At 41.0% G+C, this 16,761-nt stretch overlaps 1 protein-coding gene across 1 annotated transcript in view; it reads right to left on the reverse strand.

The window, feature by feature from the left end:
- Positions 1-15,480, reverse strand: part of PCDHAC2 (protocadherin alpha subfamily C, 2) — an 18,479-nt gene extending 2,999 nt beyond the window's left edge. The window contains exons 1-2 of the mRNA XM_044675367.1: positions 12,928-15,480; positions 2,865-2,923 (exon numbers count right to left, since the gene is read on the reverse strand). Coding sequence (XP_044531302.1) covers positions 2,865-2,923; positions 12,928-15,480 — 2,612 coding nt within the window. The remainder of the gene's footprint in view (positions 1-2,864; positions 2,924-12,927) is intronic.
- Between the last annotated feature and the right edge of the window lie 1,281 nt (positions 15,481-16,761).

Here is a 16,761-nt window from a genome sequence, read left to right on the forward strand (position 1 = left end):
TATATATATATATATATCTTTAAATTTATATATATCTTTAAAGCTAACGAATGACAAAGATCTTTCTGAAGTGTTTAGATTCAAATGTACTATACTCTTGGGACTCAATGGCTAAAGTAATAAAAAAATTTTTGTAAAATCTGAAATCAAGATTCCTTCCTCACTCTCACCATTACAATCACTTAGAAACATTTCCCAGTTTCCCCTATTCTATCTCAGAAGATCAGCATCTCTTCCTTGCTCCAAATATCACTAGCCTTCAAGAATAACTAGAAGATATTCAGGGACCCTTGCTCTAGATGCCTATGCCTAGTTAGAAGATGGTAAGTCTAAATTTGTCTTATGCTAAGTCCTTCCAAGAAATTATGGTAAGGGGGCATTTAAGTGGCTCAGTGCATAGACGGCCAGGCCCAAATATGGGAGGTCGTAGGTTGAGGTCTGGCCTCAGACACTTTCTAACTACATGACCCTAGGCAAGTTACTTAACCCCAATTGCCTAGCTCTTACCAATTTTCTTTCTTGGAACTTATACTTAATATAGGTTTTAAAAAAATTATGCTAAGGCCATATTTGGCCAAGGACAATTTCTTAATATAAAATTCTTTTTTGTATGTATTTAACAGACTTCAAAACATTGTGATCTACAAAAAGCACCAAAAAGAAGATCTTATATGAAGTTGGTAAACTCTATATAAAGTTTAACATAGTATTAGCAAAACTACCCTGATTATCTGAATCACCTTTGGAATTTTCTCCTACTCTCTTCTATGAATTTTAAAAACATTTCATTGATATTTTTTTCTGCGTTTGCATTACCCCCCAAATGCCTCCCCTACCCCCAAATAGAAACCCTGCCTTATAAAATTTTAGTTAATTAAAACAAATAATACATCAGCCATATCTGAAAAAGCATGTCTTATTCTGCACCTCAAAACCATCATCTCTTTTCCAGGATAACTTCCAGAAAATAATCTATACAATTCTTTCAAGATGGAAGGTCAGGTACCCATTTGAAAACTACCTCATTTAGAGGTCACAACTCCAATGCTCATTCAACATAGAATTCAATAAAGAATCAGTGGAAATTCACAAGACAATCCTTCTTTGACTTCTTTTTAACTCTCTACAGTACATAGCAATATGTTTGAATTTAAAATTTGAGTCAGATTACATTTAGCTTTATTATTTGAGAAGGAAAGATAGAGTTTGGGGTATCAGTATATTTACATAAATTCTGGGTTCATTTTTCTTGCATTCTGTGCCCCTCTAGCCAAAACCTTGGATCTCCTTGTTTCCCATGTGGTAGGAAAGAAATTTCATAGGAGGCTTTGCACATTTCCTACATTGCTATACCCAAACCTATATACAGTGGGAAAACATTTCTGTGGGCCTCCAGAAAAATAGAGAGAAATCTTTCTGCTCTGCAATGTTCTGGAGTCCACAGCAAGTTTCTTTTCATTTCAGTCTCAGAATGCATTCTAGCTTTCTGTCTGATACTGGCCTCATCCATTTAGGCCTACGACTGCAATCTGGCCCTAATTGGCTCTGTGGTCAGAAAAAAAGCACAACTTCTTTTGACCAAAGAAGGAGGCTCACAACAGGTCAAATTAATTGGAGCCCCCCAAATATTTAATTTTTTTAATGGACTCTAACATATGTTTGCATTAATTTGACAATGTCACACAATGCGTAGAATGACTAATATTAGTTTTCACTTCAAAAGGAAACTCATTTTGGTTGATTAAAAACTCAGTGAGCAGGCATTTTAGGGGGATATGTTGTCAAGTGTGTATTTTGGGGACTTTTATAGATCTGGGAGAACAAAGGACTGCTTAAAGATGATGTCTTTTCCTAACCAGTAGTGATTGATTTCATAGCCTTCTGGGTTTGGAAGCACTTTCAATTTCAATGAATTTTTAACATTCCCACTGCACTGATAGCAGGTCTACTCTGAGAATGCTACTAATTAATTACTGCCAAAAAGACAAAGTAGGAAGAATGAAATTATGTTTAATTTAGGTACTAAAGAGGTGCTCTTGTTCCATGATAAAGTTTGATCCAGATGAATTTGGGGCCTCATCCACTCTACAATGGCTCTTGACCCAGTTCAGTCCCAAAGTATTCCTGCTTTCTACTGAGTACTTCTGGAGAGATGGCAAACATATGGAAGTATCCATTTTATTTATTCCATTTTATCAATAACAATGACTTCTTGTAGTGATAAGGAGGCTGGCAATTAACTTATCAGCCAACAATGGTCCATCTATGATGGAAATAAAGGGTGAAAAATATCATATTCATAATATAATGTTCCTGGGTCTAAGAGCATTAGAGCAATTACAACTTGGGAGGGTGAAGCAACAAAGGAAAAGGGAGGTCATAGTTGAGGGAGGGCTAAAAAAATATTGTTCTCTAGGAGAATGGACTATGAAGTTCTTCTCGCCCACATTCCCAAGGAGAGACTGATGAACCTTGATTTATTGCTATGGTAGGCAATCCACTACAGATTTGTCTTAAGATTCACTGGAGGTTGAAATACACAGATTCTAAGGATCAGAAGGCAATGGCATCATTTTTTAAAGTTTGCTCATAATCTATAGCAATGTGTTTCTCACTCAGGGGAGCTCTTCTAAGGGGAAGGGAGTGCTTTGAGATTCCATAATGCTCCTTCTCATGAGCTAGCTCTTGATAAAAATCCAGCCTTGACCTTAATGTTGGTGATAGGTCAGAATAAGAGGGGAAGAAGATTTCTGCATTTCTCTGACAAGGCAATTGAGGTAGTCCAGACCACACACAGACATTTTCGATTTGACAGTAAAGAATTAGAATAGATTTCAACTGAAGATGGGAGAGAGAATACATACCTGTGCATTCCTGCTCTCAGAGAGGCAGAGTAACGCCAGTCAGGGTTGGGTTGCTTTGGCTGCAAAAACAAAAGTGAAATGTTTCTGTTACTTTGGCAAAAAAAAAATGTATATGAAAAAAATCACATGTTCCTAGCTAAGCAACAGTTGGGTAATATTTTCCAGAATACTTCTTAGCATCTTAAGTAAAAAAACTCTTGGAGGCTACCTGGTAAATTATTTCATTTGCATCTATCAGACTAAGCCACTATCCAAACCACACCCTCAGCAGAAAGTTAAGCTGGCCCCATCATGGTTATTAAGACCACAAGGGTCAAATGCCAAGTATAGCTCTGAAAGGAATCTATAGGTGGGAATCTTCACCTGAGAATGAATTCATTATAATTCATCATTATAAAACAGTATGGCTATCTGCCAAAATGTTTTCTCTCTCCCTATCCCTCTATGAAAACATATCCATACCAGACCTCCACAGGATACAATGAAGGCAGGGGCAGTAAGTGCACTGCAGTCTGGCTGGACTGCAGAACACTGCAATCCACCGTTAGCCTTGCAGACTGCAGCAGGTTTCACAGAGAGTTGATGTGCTCAGTTATAACATCAGCATCTGGTACAACCTCAGTTGCTGATTAAAAAGTAGTATCAATAAGAGTGAAACATAAACCATTAATGGATCACTGGAGAGCTTTGCCTTTGCTCTGCTTGGTAATCCTTCCCATCAAAGAATATTTGCTCAGTCCTATTCTCTCTCACCTCTTCACTAAGCTACTCCTCACTAAATTGCTATTTCATCTTACAAAGAGAGGGACACAACTTCCAAAGGTGGCTAAGATCTAATAGAGAGTAGTTTAACTCCAGGGAAAATGTCGCTTATTAATAAGGGCTGGTGCTGGACAACCTACAAAGGACTTGTTTCTCTCATCTTCGTAAACATGAAATCCTAAGTGGAAGGGATAAGACTACCATTTGGTTATATAAGGGTTTTATCTTGAGAATTACAGGCTGATTAGAAGCAGCTCAGAAAACACTGAGAGCCAAGCTCAGCCTTTTATCACCAGCCCTCTTACTGTGCCATAGACAAACCAGAATAATAGGATCATAACAAAGCCATGGGCAAAAAGATAGAAGTGTTATCTTCAGGTATGGCTCTCATTGACCTTGGGATTTGGCATCTCCTTTTTCTATAGCTTATCATAATTAATAGGCACTGAGTTATCATAACAGAAGATGGCATTAATAAAAATACTTCATTTTCCTAGAGTTAAGAAAGATATTGATTAAATTCAAGAGACTCCAAATATTTCATCAACATTTATCTGTAAGGTTTGCCAGGGAGGGAGATAATGATTCCAATCTCTAGACAGAAAGTGGAAAACCTAAAAGCAAATCAGAAATTCTGCCACAGTTACCATCTCACAGCACAGCTAGTGCTATAACTCTGGTGTCTCCCCACCCAAGGTCCTCCAATGTCATCTGTCCTCTCAGCCAACTAGATCTGGAACCATTACAATCTGCAAATGGCCTTATCTTTATTTTGTGGATTTTAGAAATATGACAATTAAAATTCCCATGTAGCTTGCCATTTGAGTACCATGCAGAACAAATAAAGAACCCTACATTTTTCGTCAGTGATCTCACTGCGAGCTAAGGATAAAATGTTTATAAAGCATTTTAAAAATCTGAAAGTGTGACCAAAATACCTCTTATTAATCATTATCATCCTTGTCTCACTCCTCCCCATCAGCAGTACTTGTGTTAGCTTGTCAGCTGTGGGAGCTTTCCTTCCAAAAAGATTCTGACATCTGCTAAGTAAATGCTGCCAATTTCTCCAAGATTGGGTACCACGTTTGTGATGAAAATTGCTGTAACTTTTTTCTTGGGTTGGAGACATCAACCCCATTACTGAAGAACTCAATTTTAGCAGACCTGTTTATATCAAACCCACGTGAAGACTCAGCCTACCCCCAAACCACACTTACTCAATGACCCATATTTTATAGTGGCTTTTAAGATACATTTCCCCAAAATCTATCAGCCACAAACTGTTCTCCAGATCTTCATTCACTTTCTGGGATCATAGTGAAGAAGGAACTCCTGGCAGTAAGCTAGCCTAAAGAAGCACAATTCTAGTTGGTATATAATAAATTCTTTTTAAAGAAACTAACTTGCCCACTAACTGAGAAATTTAAAGAAAAAAAAACAGCAAATACATGGGTTTCACCCAGACCTAGACCAGACTTAGTTGGTGTGTGAAATTTTATATCCATTTCTGAGGGCCATATTTTAGGAAAGACATTCATAAGCTGGGGTGACTAGAGAAGAGGAAAATTTAAATAAGAAGATTCAAACCATGTCACATAGAAATAATCTGAAAGCCATGAAAATATTCAGCCAGAAGAAAAGTTTTGAGAAGTTGGTGGGGCACAAACAGTATGTTCATAGCTGAAAGAATAAGATTTGTTTTGCTTGGACTCAGGTCAAAACTAGAGACAATGGGTGGTAATTACAGAAAGGTAAGATTTTTTGTTGTTCAATAAGTGAAAACTTCCTAACAAATGGAAATAACAATAAAAATTAATTGATACATCATGAAAAATATTTAAGAACATGCTGAATAACCAACTATCAGGGAGTCATATTTCAGACATGGATTGTACTAGATGACCTATGACCTTCCAATTCTAATGTCTGTAACTACAACCTTGAAATCAAACTCCAGAGTTATTTGTCAACAGGTGATATTCTTCTTATAACAGTTTTAGCCAGGTTTTCAACTGAGCAGTTGGACCATTGACTCCTAACCTGTGCCCACTGTGCTTCTGGTGGATTGAAAAGTCATTTCAATGGGTTCATCTCAATTATTCTGTAAGATGAAAAAGGAAATGCCTCAAACACCCATATATATTACTATTTTTCAAACTCATCTGGCTTCTACAAGAACTTATAAGAGAAATTTATAAAAAACTGAATTCATAGTAGATTTCTACATTGTCCATTTACTCAATCAATGAACGCTAATAGTATAATTACCTATCACACGGGAATCCATATATTATTTTATGTTTAAAGGAGTCATTGTACTCAAAATGGTTGGTAACATTGTGCTAGAAGAATAATTTAGTTATTCTGGTCCTATATTGCTAATTCCAAAACTAATTTTAATTTTTTTTAAACAAAACAAAATCTGGTCTCCTGCTCTAGGAATTCATGCTTCTTCAGATGAACAACACCAGATCACTTAGCATGAAAAGCTCTAGAACAGGGGTCAGCAACCTTTTTGGCCGTGAGAGCTATAAATGCCACATTTTTTAAAATGTAATTTTGTGAGAGCCATATGGTGCTCACAGTGCGAGCTCCTGTAACAGCGCCTGAAAAAAAATTGACTTTATGGCTCCTGCAGAAAGAGCTATATCTGGCCCTCAAAAGAGCCAGATATGGCTCAAGAGCCATACATTGCCAACCCCTGCTCTAGAACATTGATCTGGGTGACTCATTTGAAATATGGGGAGATTGTGATCTCAATTGTGGTTTCTCTCAGAAAATGTGAAATATCCAAAAAAATCAAACATTCCTTTTCTTTGCTAATCTATCCCTCAGATCATGAAAGCTTTTAACTATTTGAGATGGAGAAGTAAATCCATTGATTGGCACATATCAGTTCATTCAGAGAATATACAGAATTACTCTGAATAATGCACAATGGCCTCATCATGCAGGTTCATATTAAAGCAATAAAGACATTCTGAAATATCAAACTATAGACAGCATTTCTATTTGCTTTCTAATGGGACTCTACTGACAATTGTGGGAGCCAGGTGATTTCTTTTGCGGATTTCATAAAGTAACAACTTATTATAAAATGTCTACCCCAAAAATGCATGAAACTTACCCTATTCATAGCACTCATAGTGCTAAAACAGATTGGTCTTTTGGTTGATTGAAATGAGGTATTAATAAATATGAGAATTCTGTGTGGAATTCATCCCTCTATAGATACTTATTGTATCTCTATTATTCAAGACACTAAAAATTAAATTAACAGGCAAATATGACTTTAAAATTTATCTAATGAGTTGAGCCCACTGGAAACTGCTAGGTCTGCTTAATGTGAGATGCAAAGCCTGCCAGCACAGCAGTTGCCCTCTCGCTAACCATTTCCCCTCCCAAGAGCCTAGAGCCCTGACCCTGCAGAGCCCAAAACTGCTGCTTCTGGCCCAAAGAAACATTTCTTTTCACCTTTCAATGTCATGGAGTTTTGTTCTTTTTTTTTTTCTTCCACAGGTTCAAAACCTTAAAGATAAACTTACAGTTTTCACAGGCTCGATAAATTAAAACCCTCAGGAAAGAAGCGCCTTGGTTTTTATATTTTATGTCCTGGATATATGTGTGCACACATGTGTATACACATGCTGTAGATGGATATAAATACTCATATATACATTACATGTATATAAGCACTTATATAAATGCCAGTGTGCATGTACGTTAGCTATGCATGCATTTATATGATATGTAATTCCCATTTTTATTAAAGGAAGCTTGAAGTTTGAGGGGGGCACTTAATGACAGGCATGGGTAAATTTCTACCAATTTTAGTGGTAACTCTGGAACTGACCACATGAATTCTCAGTTGCTCATGTACATAGAGTTCTATCAGTGACTAAACAAAATGATGACCAACCAAAGCAAAACCCTAACTTGGTTACTCTTTCAAGAAGTCTCCATACCAATGGACAATTGCTAATGCACCAGAATGTGTCTTTATGGAGTATACTGAGTGAAACCAGATGTCCATTTAATAACTCATGCCTTTCTCTGAAGGAAGAGGAGGTCAGTGACATGCAAACCATAGAAGCAGATTTTCCCCCCACAATCAATATATGAGCATGGAAAGCAAAATTAGGGACTGGGCAGTTAGGACTTAATTCTATATTGCCTAGAAAGTTCTATCAGAGCTATTAGAAGACATTCTTACATTTGCAAATCAGGGAAAATTTGCTTTTTCTCTAAGGTACAGCAAAGGAGTAAATGGCCAAAAGGAGGCCTCATTATCTCTGAATCATAAGGAAGCAAAATACCAGATAGAAATAATAAACCCCACCTGATCTATTTGTCCACAGGGTCCCTATGTAATTTTTAAAAACCCTTATCTTTCATCTTAGAATCAGTTCTGTGTATTGGTTCTAAGGCAGAAGAGTGGTAAGGGTTAGGCAATAGGGATTAAGTGACTTGCCCAGAGTCACACAGCTAGGAAGTGTCTGAGGCCAGATTTGAACCTAGAACCTCCCATCTCTAGGCCTGGCTCTCAATCCACTGAGCTACCCAGCTGCCCCTTCCCTATGTAATTTTTATGAAACCAAATGGTGGCATTTGAGGATAGGAGGTCCTTTCCTGCCACAGTTCCTTAACTTTCTCATATAATTTTATAATATTTATGAGTTTAACATTTTAGGGCTTAAGGGGATCACTGACACAATCTAGACTAATTTATTCACTTCACAATTGGAGAAACTGAGGCCCAGTGAGATTCAATGACATCCACAAGTGCCCCATGATTATTTTTGAGACCACCTAGTACAAAATTCCTGTACCTGGTTCTGATTTTGCTCCTCACTGCTAGTCTATAAAATGGAGTCCATGACCTAAAACATTATCTTCTCCCAAGGAAGCAAAGCAGGCAATTTGGAAAGCTGCCTTAACATTAACGCATTTCACTATTTAAGGAGGGTCTGTACTAATAGTGGCCCAAATGAAGGCCACATCATCGGGTCTCATTTACAATGGTGTGACAGGCAACTTGTGGTTATTAGTCTCTATTAGTCCTCCTGTACTGGATGAATTAAACTTATGACCTTTCAGTGGATACTTTTACCACCATATTTGTAGATTTATGTTGAATAAATCATGCCATCAGTGCACAAAAGAATCCTCTTTTGGCCAAAAAAAGGTAGTGCAGCTCTCAGACTTACTCCCCAAGTTTTGCTTATTCACTGGGAGACTCTCATTCCCATTTCACATGTTAGGTAATAGATTGAAGTCATTTCCACAAATGAAAGGTGCCAAAAAATAACACATCTTTTTCACTGATATAAAGAATAATCATAATTAATAGTAGTACTTATGTAGTCCTTTAAGTTTTGCTTTCTTATTTTATTTGTTATCTCATCTGACCCTCATAACAAACCTGAGAAGTAGTTGCTATTATTCTTCCAATTATTTTTAAACCCTTACCTTCTGTCTTAGAACCAATAAGGCAGAAGAGCAGCAAAGGCTAGGCAGTGGGGGTTAATTGACTTGCCCAAGGTCACACAGTTAGGAAGTGTCTGAGGCCAGATTTGAACCAAGGAACTCCCATCTCTAGGTCTGGCTCTCAAACCACTGAGCTACCCAGCTGCTCCCTATTCTTCCTATTTTGCAGATGAGGAATTCGAAGCAGACAGAGGTTAAATGACTTGCAAAGGGTTATACAGCTAGTATCTGAGAAAAGATCTGAACTCAGCTCCATGAATTGAAAGTTAAGTCTAGAGATAGCAGGTCCTGGATTCAAATTCAGACACTTTCTAGCTGTGTGACCCTGGGCAAGTCACACTAACTACCATTGCCTAACCCTTACTGCTTTTCTGCCTTGGAACCCATACACAATATTGATTCTAAGATGGAAGATAAAGGTTTTAATAAAAGAAAGAGAGAGTTGAACTGGGTCCTTCTTGACTTTGGGTCCACCATTGTATCCACTAAGCCACCCATCTGCCTAAGTCCTTGGTGTGAACCCCTTCCTGGACTTCAATTGCTAGAATCCTGTCAAGAATATACAATTCTTCAACTTCAAGACTTTTAAGAGTTTGCTCTAAAAATTAAGTGAGTTTGTGAATTCATTTCTCTCTGCAATCATGCTATGACACACCCATTCATGGTGCTGGTGCTCTAATAGCAGCTGAAGAACTCAGGGATTAGGGCCCTTTCACTTCCTGAAGAGCCTCTGGTAGGAATTTCTCTTCAACCCTAATGCTGCAGCTGCCTGGTCAAAATGCATAAGGAAGCATTTTATGGTGAGAGTTTGTATTGACTTGAGGTTTATGCATGGAACAACCCATTTCAATATGAGGCAGAAACTGTTTGAATTTCACACTGCCCATGTTCCAAATGGCAAGAAGGAGAGCAGTGGAGTTGTCCCTTTCATAATACTGCATCCACGTGCCAATAGGATGAGCTTTAACCCTCTTGCTTAATACAGAAAATGTGCTCATTCACCACATGCAACATTCTCCAATGAATCCATGCAAATCTGTTAAGCAAATGATTGCAGTGACCACATTCAGGCTAAGCATTTTTTAATAACCTGACATCTTTCCTCACAAAAGCTATGATCTTAGGGATTCTAGGAAGTGTTTGATTTACTTCCTCTTGCCTTCTTAAACTGCAAAATGCCTCCTATTCCTGCTCAGCACAGACTGACACAGGGCGCACACACTTTCCAACATCTACAAAATTTTTCATGATAATGCATAAGCTGGCTTTATTCCTACCTAAATCTCAGGACACTTGTATAATATATTCCATACAAATTGAAATCAACCTACATTCCAGCATTTATCTTCTCTGAGGGCTGAGGTTCTTGACCTTTTTTGCATCCCAGGACCCTTTGACAGTCTGGGTTTACCCTATGAACCCATTCTCAGAATGTCTGCAGTCTGCATAGGGACCACATGCCTTGAAATTGATCATTGATTTATTATAAGCCTGCATGTAAACTACCTGAAGATTATTAAGAACATATTGTTCTTGGGTGAGAAAAAAACAATAAATAAAAACAATCAACAATATGGCTTCAACCCAGTGGAAGTCTCCACAGAGTAGACATTTAGGTGGGGGAAATTATGATGAGCTTCTTTCTGCAGTGTCACTGAAGGCTGTGACTCAGGAGAGAGCAAGTTAATTCTCATCTATGAGATGGCATTTTTGCCTGTGAAATTCAAGATCAAAAATATTCAGAAACCTGAGGGATAAGTATACATTTCCATGAAAAGATCAAGGAGCCAAAGTATAGTTCATCTAAATGTGTGAGTATACATATATATGTATATATATATATGCATATATATTTATATGAGTCTGTTTACAAATTCGCACACACTTTCCAACATCTACAAAATTCTTCATGATACTGCATCAGCTGGCCTTATTCCTACCTAAATCTCAGGACACTTGTATAATATACTTCATACAAATTGAAATCAACCTACATTCCAGCATTTATCTTCTCTGAGGGCTGAGGTTCTTGACCTTTTTTGTGTCCCAGGACCCTTTGACAGTCTGGGTTTACCCTATGAACCCATTCTCAGAATGTTTTCAAATGCATAAAATAAAATACACAGGTTAAAAAGCAAATCAATGATATTGAAACACAGTTAACAAAATATCTTTTTTTTTAAACAGAGACCTGTGTTTAAGAACCACTGGTTTGTGGTGAAATATTTACATTCCATACCTTTCCTACCAGTTGCCAGTCAACCTTAGATCCAGAAAATGAACATATGTAGAAGAAAAGAATTGTCACCTAACATTATAGGAGATTTTCAAGAAACTCTGGTGCTTCTTTCTGAGCAAAACCACAGGAGTTAAATCACTGTGAATAGGAAAGCTACAGGGCACAGATTATTGCACTGAAGGTAAATGCAGTGAAATCCTCTTATACTATATGTGGAGTGCCTGGCAAAAGAGGTGGGTGTTGGGGGAGGGAAGGTAATAATAAAACACCTTTTCCCTCTATACTTTCTCTGAACCTAGACCTGGCTTTACACCTTCCTTTTCAGTTACCCTGATTTCCCTGGCCTCGTCAGATAAACAGTACTTGATTTCCACTCCCACCCTCATTCCCACCACAACCTCTCCACTTTATGCCTGGGCTACCATTTTAATTGGGATAGAATGAAAAGGCCTGGATAGAAAGTGAGAGAGGAGGGGTCAAATTCAATTCTGTTTTGCTAACCTAAAATAAAATGAATTTCAAATACATACATCATAAATTTAGAGCTAGAAGTAGTCTTAGAGATAAACTACTTCAACTCCCTCCTTTTCAAAATGTGAAAACTGAGGCCTAGCCCACCTTTCCAGGGTTGCACAAATAGTAATTAGAAAAAGCTGAGAATTAACCTAGGTCAAACTGACTCCAAATTCAGGTCATTGGGACATCTCTTTCCAATGTACTTTGTCTGGGTGCCAGGGGTAGCAGAGCATCAAAGAAGACACAAGGACAGAGATAGAAAGAAAAGAGAAAAGACAAAAAACCATTTCAGTATGATATCAAAATATTAAAAACCATCCCAACCTAAGATTGACAGGAGGCCCTAGCAGGGGATGACAGAGAAGGATTGTTCTATGTAACATTAGTACCCAGGAGCTAGATTTCTAGTAAAACCATGAACCCCTGTTGCACTAGCTGTTACTTAGTTCAATTACTGAAGATATAATTGGAAAATGTTCAATGAACATCCAATCTATAAACAAGACCAGTCTGTACAGACCAACACCATAGCTGCAGAGCTCACAATACAGACAGTCTCTTTCACACGAAAACTCTTAGTGTGAATGACACAGCATAGACCATTTCTCCTTTGGGCTGCCAAAAAATTACTTCATGTTTTTAACACTATAAAGAGTAATACTAATTTTTAAGCCTTTTTCATTTCTTTGCCAGAACTATCAGTATCTAATAATTTAAAAATCTCTATTTATCAATAGATTTTTTTTGGAATAGATCTTAATACAGCTGGAAGGAGAACTAAATGTGGACAAATTAGTAATCAACCACTGTCTGCAGCAGTAAAGAAACAGACTTTTATAAAATTGCAGTCTTAGAAGGATTCCCTTCTAAGAGACAGAGAAATACTCTGAGAGACAGAGACAGAGAGAGAACTGGACAAATAAAGATTCTGGATTCAACAGTAATAGGAAACTTGGGCTAGTAGAAGGTGCCTACCAGGAATTCCAAAATGAATAATATTTATGAAACTGAGGACCAGGATCTGGCCACAATTCTTGGCAACAACCCTTACAACCTCACCTCATTGGGAGTAGTGGACTCATTTTTAAGAATGATCAGATTCTGTGCACTCTGCCCACTTTGACCAGTAAGATGTCTGCTGTCAGTCACCACTGCATGTGGCCCAGGGCCAGTCTGTGCCCCTGTATTGTAAAACATGAATGTGTCACTTCCTGAGCCTGCTGTTAGACAGGCCTTATAGCAATAGGTCTTAGTGAGGGAACCATTCCCTCGAACCTCAATGAAATGAGGCTGAACTTTCAAACCATGTGGGATCCTTGCATCGATGTTGTTGTTAGCTTGCTTGTAGAGTTCTGCAGGACACCTCTCTCGAACCCCGCAGAAGCCCCCACAGCACGAGGTGCCATATGCAGTGTAATGATAGCACTTGATGATAGTCAAAACAATGATTGTCAAAAGGAATATAAATGAAACTGTGCTCAGTGCAATTATAAGGTAAAGTGTTATCTCTGAATAGGTCCGAGTATTCTTAACATGTCTTCTAGTGTCAGGGAGTATTTTTGAAACCCTGTCCACTACAGCAACTGTAATAACCACTGAGGCAGACAGGGATGGCTGTCCATTGTCCCTGACCAGAACTGTCAAATTGAAAGTAGACATACTCTCATCACCCAGTTTCCGAGTAGTCCTTATTTCTCCTGTGTGGAGCTCCACTCTGAAAAGGTCAGGGTCAGAGGCCTGCGCTAAGTGGTAGAAGAGCCAAGCATTTTGTCCTGAGTCAGAGTCCATGGCTATTACCTTGGTGACCAAGTAGCCAGCAGCAGCTGTTCGAGGAACCATCTCCATGGCCATTGATGAATTGGTTGAGGTAGGGTACAAGATCTGTGGAGCATGGTCATTGGCATCCACTACATATATGTTGGCAGTGACTGTACTGCTCAGTGGAGGGCTCCCCTTATCCCGGGCCTCCACAATCACATCAAACTCCCTTAGTTTTTCATAATCAAAGGAGCTGACTGCATAGATGTTACCAGTTACCTCATTTATGGACACATAGGAAGTGACTGGTAGCCCTTGGATTTCCCTCTCCAAAAGGGAGTAGGTTACCTCAGCATTTTGGTTGGCATCTAGGTCTGTGGCTTGAACGGTGCATAGCAGTGCCCCTGGGACATTGTTTTCTGGGACATAGACTGAGTATGAAGCTTCCTGGAATCGTGGGGGGTTGTCATTGATATCAGATATTTCCACCCGAATAGTCTGTTGGGAGGTAAGCTGAGGAGTCCCTGCATCAGTTGCTGTCACTGTAATGTTGTAAGCAACCACACGCTCTCTGTCTAGTGGACCACTCACCTCCAAAGAATAGGAGTTCCCAAGCCCATTCAGTCGGAAAGGCAGAGAAGGTGGGAGGCTGAGGCTCACCCGCTGGTTGGAGCCAGAGTCCTGGTCATTGACACTCATGAAGGCTACTACTGTGTTGGGCATGGCATCCTCAGACACTGGGCTATACAGATCTGTGACCACCACCTCAGGGGCATTGTCATTCACATCCACAATGTCCACCAGAACCTTGCAGTGGCCAGCCATGGGTACGGGACCTCTATCGGTGGCCTGCACATAGATCTGATAGGAAGAGGCCTCTTCATAGTCTAGGGCCCCACTCACTCTTACCTCGCCAGTCCCGGAGTTGATGCTGAAGAGTTGTCTCTCCCTTTCAGAAGTGTAGCTGCTGAAGGAGTAAACCAGTTCGCCGTTGGAGCCCTCATCTGGGTCCGATGCATTTAACTTCACCACCAGGGTTCCCGGGGGCGAGTTCTCTCTCAGCTGAACTCGATAAGTAGACTGGTCAAAAGCAGGAGAGTTGTCATTAGTGTCCAAGACATTCACGAAGATCTGTGCCGTGCCTGAGCGTGGTGGGGTGCCCCCGTCCACTGCAGTGAGGACCAAGCGATGCAAGGTGGCCTGCTCTCGGTCTAGGCCCTTACGCAGCACCAACTCCAATACCTTACTGTTCTCCTGAAGGGGTTTGAGATCCAAGGCGAAATGCTCGTTGGGGCTCAGTTGATAGCTCTGCACAGAGTTAGTCCCCACGTCCGGGTCCTGCGCGCTCTCGATATGGAAGCGCGTACCCGGAGCAACCGACTCACTCACTTCCAGCTGGTACTCTGACCGCGGAAAGCGCGGCGAGTTGTCGTTGATGTCCAGCACTTCCACTTCGACCGCACTTACTGCCACAGGGCTGTGGGCCAACACCTCCAAGTGCAGCACGCAGCGGGGCCGCTGCTCGCAAAGTGCCTCCCGGTCCATGCGCTCGTTGACGAAGAGCTTGCCATTCGCTAAGTCCAGCTCCAGGTACCGCGGGCTTGGTGCGCCCAGGTGGTTAATGCGCAGGCAGCCCGGCCCCAGGCGCCGCAGCTCTAGCCCCAAGGCACTGGCCAAGTTTCCTACCAGCGAGCCCGGCTCCTGCTCTTCCGGCACAGAGTAGCGCAACGGGGAGGCCTCCGGGCCCGGCAGCAGCATCGTCAGCAGTAGCAATAGCAGCACCGGGGACTGGAGCACTAGGAGTAGCGGGAGACCCGCAGCCTCCGAGCCACGCCGGGGACCGTCGGGTTCCATAGCCGCCAGCCGCCTGGGCAGCCGCGGAACTGGGCTACTCAAGGAGAAACTGTTCCCAGCCCCGACCCCGCCTCCGCCTCCGCTCCTGTAGCCACCGGCTTCTCCGGGGTTCTTGCATTAGCAGACATCTCTGGCCGCTTCCCGTGCCTCCTGCCGCCGCCCTTACTACGGTATCCGGGCCTCGCCACCGGCAGTGCCACCCCACACCCCGGCCCCGCCCGCGCTGCTAGGGCCCTCTCGGCTGCTCCAGACCAACCTTGCAGTGCCTGGCCGCGGCTCAGCTTCCTGCCGCTGCTACTGCCGCTGCCGCCGCCGCTCCAGGGGGAGGGAAGATGAGGAAATAGGAACAGAGGGGGAGGAGCACTGAGTGGGCTCAGAACCTATTCAACACCGAGTCGGTGGACAGCGACCTCGACCTGCCCCGCCCAGTCCTCAGCACCGATGGTTCCCAGGCATGGTTCTCTTCTTTCCCCACTGAACCAGCTCGAAAACAAATGAAATATAAATAGAACGCAATTGGAAAGAAGCCACTCCCTTTGTTCCTGTCTCACCGCCACCCTACTCCACTTCCACCCCCATCCCCTACCACCCAAGACTTTTCAGCGGCCTAAAGAGTTCTTTCCGGGGTTGATTTTCTGTGGCGGGGGTGGGAGAAGATGAAAAACACCGCCCCAAATGGGCAATAAACGGGACTCGGGGCAGCAGCACACAGCGTGGTAGATAGGAACTGTCTCGAATCCGGGTAGACGTGAGACCAAGTCCCATCTCTGACAAGTACAGTAAACCTGGGCATTAAGTCATTAACCTTCTCAGTACTCTATGCAACTCTCTAAGACTAGTACCAGCGAAATAGCATGTCCAATCGCTATTCTCACTGGCAATGTCTCAGAATGAGTCTCCAAGTACAATTTATAAAACTTCAACACAAATACAGCAGTCTTCTTAAAAATAAAAACATAATGTAAAGCATTTAAGGAACACTACACAAATGCCTACAATTGCTGTCACACAAAAGGACTAGTGGTATGTACTAAAAAAGCTCTCTGGAATGGTTGGTGGTGCAAGGTGAATCTTCCTATTGACCTTTCCTGGAAAGAATCCCAAATACTGCACAATGCTTGACATCTGTGAGGAGAGGGAGAGAGAAAATAGAATGCAGCAGAAAGCCAAGAGTATGTAGATATATGACTACACATAATAGAGATATATGAGTGTAAATATATATGGAGGTATGGACGGAGAAAGAGAGATGTGTGTGTGTTTGTGTGTATGTGTGTGTGT

The sequence above is a fragment of the Gracilinanus agilis genome, chromosome 4 (assembly GCF_016433145.1).
Source record: "Gracilinanus agilis isolate LMUSP501 chromosome 4, AgileGrace, whole genome shotgun sequence".
Taxonomy (NCBI): Eukaryota; Metazoa; Chordata; class Mammalia; order Didelphimorphia; family Didelphidae; genus Gracilinanus; species Gracilinanus agilis.